Raw genomic sequence first — 4,147 nt, forward strand, 5'->3', positions numbered from 1 at the left:
TCTTATAAACCTAGAAGTTTAAGAGGATAGTAGCTATATGAAGATATTTTATATAACACGTCATGAGAGCTCAACAAACAGAATAGTGTTTATTCTTTAAAAAAAATCATGCAATTGACAAAAAGTTCATGTGCACCCAAAGAAGTGTGGTTTAGTAAGGGAAAACCTCCATTAGAGAGAGGCTTTTAGTTTTAGATGTGTGTAAGGCTGATATATATTGGGAATGCTTAGTCCTTTTTGACCTACATAGTAGGTGCCACTTCATGAAAATGATGTGACAAAAAGATAAGTTGCTTTCTTACATCCATCACAGGAAATATAACTTGAATGTCAGTCCTCTTATAAAGGATCCATTTGGATTTAAAGATGATTACTATGTGTGTTATAGTTTCCTCGACTTGGACATAACTGTCTTTACATATCTAACATGTGCACCCAAGGGTGGGGAGTTTGTGGAAATCCACGTTAATTCTCCTTTAGTGATTAGTTTGTGTGTTGTAGTTTCCTCTACTTGGACATAATAACCTTTACACATCTACTAAAACATCAAACTGATGCTACATAGAGAAGGCAATGCCCATGGTGGAGAAATCATGTGCATATATGTATAGAGGAGAGTATGAACTCCATGTGGAGGGCATTTTTAATCAAGAGCAATAAATATAGGATGCGAACTGTGGTAAACCTTCGTTGTTCAAGTGTTGGCCCTTCGACCTTTTGGCATTAAGGGACCAATATGGTAGGAAACGCCCCAGACGCCACCGCGACGCAAGCACTTTTCTCTTGCAACACAGGAGACTTCTCTCTCTCTCTCTCTCTCTCTCTCTCTCTGTGTGCTGCCGCCATGACCCGTTACTCTGTCAACGAGCTCTACCAGCGCCTAGCTGTCTCAACGGCGCAGCTGGGGGTGCTCAAAAATCTGTGATAGCCAGATGAAACACGGCACCGTTGCCGAGAGAGAGTAGTAGGCGGAGGAGGAAAGCTTAGTTGATGTAAGGTATCATGGTTTTCAGTTCCCCTTCCAACGGCCTCCCTTTTCTGGCCAACAAGGGTAGCTGCTCCGTCCTCTTCCTCTGCTTTGCCGCCATCTCTCTGATCACCTTTGGCATCGGCATCATCTCGGTGCGCTTCCCCTTCAACACCGACATCCGGGCCAAAATCCTAACGGGCATCCTCGACGGCCCACCCAAACTGCGCACCAACGCCTCCGATCTGAGCCTCCACCGATCAACGGTTCCCATTGCCAGCTCCAATTCTTCCTCTGATGCGGAGCGTGGGATCGGAGACAATGGCCTTGACGATCGCCCTTCTCAGACCAACACAGCTCCGAAATCTGAGGAAGACAAGACCTTTCATAGCTCAGGTGAATTTTTTTTCCATTTTCCAGGCTAAATTCGGTTGGTTTTTTTTTAATTTTTTTAATTTTTTTAATTTTTTTTCCAGGCCGATGCGATCTTTTCAGAGGGCAATGGGTGTTTGAGGATGCAGGGGAAACGATCTACGGGAACGATTCTTGCCCCATTCTCACGCAGACCCAGAACTGCCAGGGCAATGGGCGGCCGGACAAAGGCTACGAGAAGTGGAGGTGGCGGCCGAATGAGTGTGAACTGCCCCGCTTTGACGCGCAGGCCTTCTTTCGGCTGATGCAGGGCAAAACCCTTGGTTTTGTGGGCGATTCGGTGGCAAGGAACCAGATGGAGTCTCTCATGTGTATGCTGTGGCAGGTACCACGCGGCAAAACGTTCTTTGTCATGATGTAGATCAAAAAATTAAAAAATTGGCTAGAAGCACCAGTTTATATACACTACACACTCCTATTACATGGACTTGTAACACCCTAGTAACTGGATGGGTAACACCATAGAGAGCACGGGTTGGATACTCACTCCGGTTACATTAATGTGGAACACAATAGTAATCGGATGGACAACACCGTAGAGAGCAAGGATCCAACCTGCACCACCGGCTAGAACTTAGTCCGCTTTAACCACACTCATGCAAACGCCAGCTTTTGTTTGCATGCCCAACGGGACTCGTAACCTCAAGCCTAAAAGCCAAGTAGACTCGTACTTTACTACTTGTTTTGCAAGGGAAGTAAAGGGGCCGCATTGTTTTCTTTTCATTAAAGTCAAGAGGCCTGGCAGCAGCACGTCCTGACTCCTCCAGCAGGGAAATTTCAAGAATCAAAAAGTAACACCGAATACAGTTGCTTTCCGAAACTGTGTGGATCGTGTGAATAGGCTCTAGGCTAGCAGCCGTTGGTTGTGCGAGACTCAGACGCAGCATTTGGGTGAGAACGATAAAATTGAGAGGGAAGAGGAAGGAAGCAAAGTGAATCACCTTTACTTAGTATATCTTGGATATTCTTTTCAAATGGACTGAAATTAAGCTGGCTATAAATTCCAATAATGTTGGCTGTAGTCTTCTTCTTGCAGGCTGAAGTCCCAATAAACAGAGGGTCCCGGAAGATGCAGAGATGGTTTTTCCGTTCACATTCGGTGACCATAATCCGGATATGGTCAGCATGGCTGGTGAACATCACAAACGAAGCCTTCGAGTATGCACCGGCGAATCTGACCAAGCTCCTCCTGGAGGAGCCCGACGACAGCTTCATGGAGTTCCTCCCGAGGTTGGACGTGCTGGTGGTGTCGTCCGGCCACTGGTTTGCCAAGCGGACGGCCTTCATCTCGGGTGGGGAGCTCGTGGGCGGGCAGCTGTGGGCGGACAAACGCCTGCGCAAACACATGCAGAATCCAGACGCATTCGCCATCACGATGCGCACAGCCATGAGGGCCATTACTTCACATCCACACTACAAGGGCCTTACCATACTAAGGACCTACTCTCCAGACCACTACGAAGGGGGGGCGTGGAACACAGGCGGGTCTTGCACGGGGAAAACCAAGCCTTACACAGATGCAGAGCTGGTTTCCAATGCTTACACAGATCTCATGAGGAGACACCAACTCCAAGCCTTTGCATCTGTGCAGCATAACATAACCAATGGCTCCAAGCTCAGGCTTCTGGACATCACCCCTGTTTTTGCGTACAGGGCCGATGGCCACCCTGGCCCTTACAGAAGCCGCGACCCCAACAAGGTGACCAAGCGAGGGCCCAATGGCGAGCCCCCACCTCAGGACTGCTTGCACTGGTGCATGCCCGGCCCAATCGACACGTGGAACGAGCTCTTGCTGGAAATCACGAGGCAGGAGCTCTCGAGCTGACAAGTTCTGTGGATTGATTTCTACTCTCTTTTCAAGCTTGAAAAATGGTGGTAGGCCATGGCCCTGGCCCAGGCCCATTCACAGGGTGGGCAGTCTGCACCCGCCCGTCCTCCCTCCCTTCCTCCCTCCCCGCCCATATTGTAGAAAAGATGGAGTGCAGTCATTGCTCTCCACCCTAATTTCTACCACCATATTAGAGCCCTCCTCATTAGTTATTAGCCCTAGTAACTTCTAACATCATATATGATAGCCGAGCCTCCAACTTGCACTTCATTAGTTATTATCTAGCCACTTTCATCATTCACAATTTTCCAACAATAATATTATTACATGTATTACTTCAATATATAAATATACGAGACCTTGAACATTTTTTAGAACATAGTACACAAATAGCCTAAAAAGCCTTAACATCGTGTGCACGCAAATTTGTGGTTTGTATTTTTGACCTCTGTAAGTTGTAATCCGGACTTTCTTTTCGTACGTGATGTTTTATTGGCAGAGTTTGAATTTCTAACAAGCCTATTGATTATCTTATATTGACATAATGATAGGGTCTACATCTATATGAGGACTCCGGTATTGCACTTTATTAAGAGTAGTTGGGAACCCGTGCTTCGCACATCTTTTGAGGCTTCCAAAATCAAATTCTACCTAAACCTCCTCTTCTTCCCAAACCTCCAAATTCTTGCCACGTGGTAGCTTTGTAAAACTCTTCCTTAAGATAATATAGAGATGGCATTTCTCTTTCAATTCAAGTATTGTATTGATGCATTTGAGTACCATTCATTTATTGCAAGTTCTCTACAACAGTAATGAGTCATGTTATATGATTAGGAAGGTATTTTAGTATTTGAAGGATCAATCTTTGTAAAGTATCCACGAGGTACATAGATTGTGGAAGAAATAAAACTCTCCAATAG

General features: G+C 46.0%; 1 protein-coding gene across 1 annotated transcript; it reads left to right on the forward strand.

Moving 5' to 3' along the window:
- Window positions 1-696: 696 nt before the first annotated feature.
- LOC147638856 (protein trichome birefringence-like 18) lies at window positions 697-3,438 on the forward strand. Its single transcript, XM_086785248.1, has 3 exons — window positions 697-1,363; window positions 1,444-1,724; window positions 2,436-3,438. Exons 1-3 carry the CDS (start codon window positions 1,003-1,005, stop codon window positions 3,222-3,224), a joined length of 1,431 nt encoding a protein of 476 aa, XP_086641374.1. The 5' UTR covers window positions 697-1,002; the 3' UTR covers window positions 3,225-3,438.
- The last annotated feature ends 709 nt before the right edge of the window (window positions 3,439-4,147 follow it).

This window comes from Cibotium barometz, chromosome 4, assembly GCF_041138505.1.
Source record: "Cibotium barometz isolate CiBa-2024 chromosome 4, ASM4113850v1, whole genome shotgun sequence".
NCBI classification, from domain to species: Eukaryota; Viridiplantae; Streptophyta; class Polypodiopsida; order Cyatheales; family Cibotiaceae; genus Cibotium; species Cibotium barometz.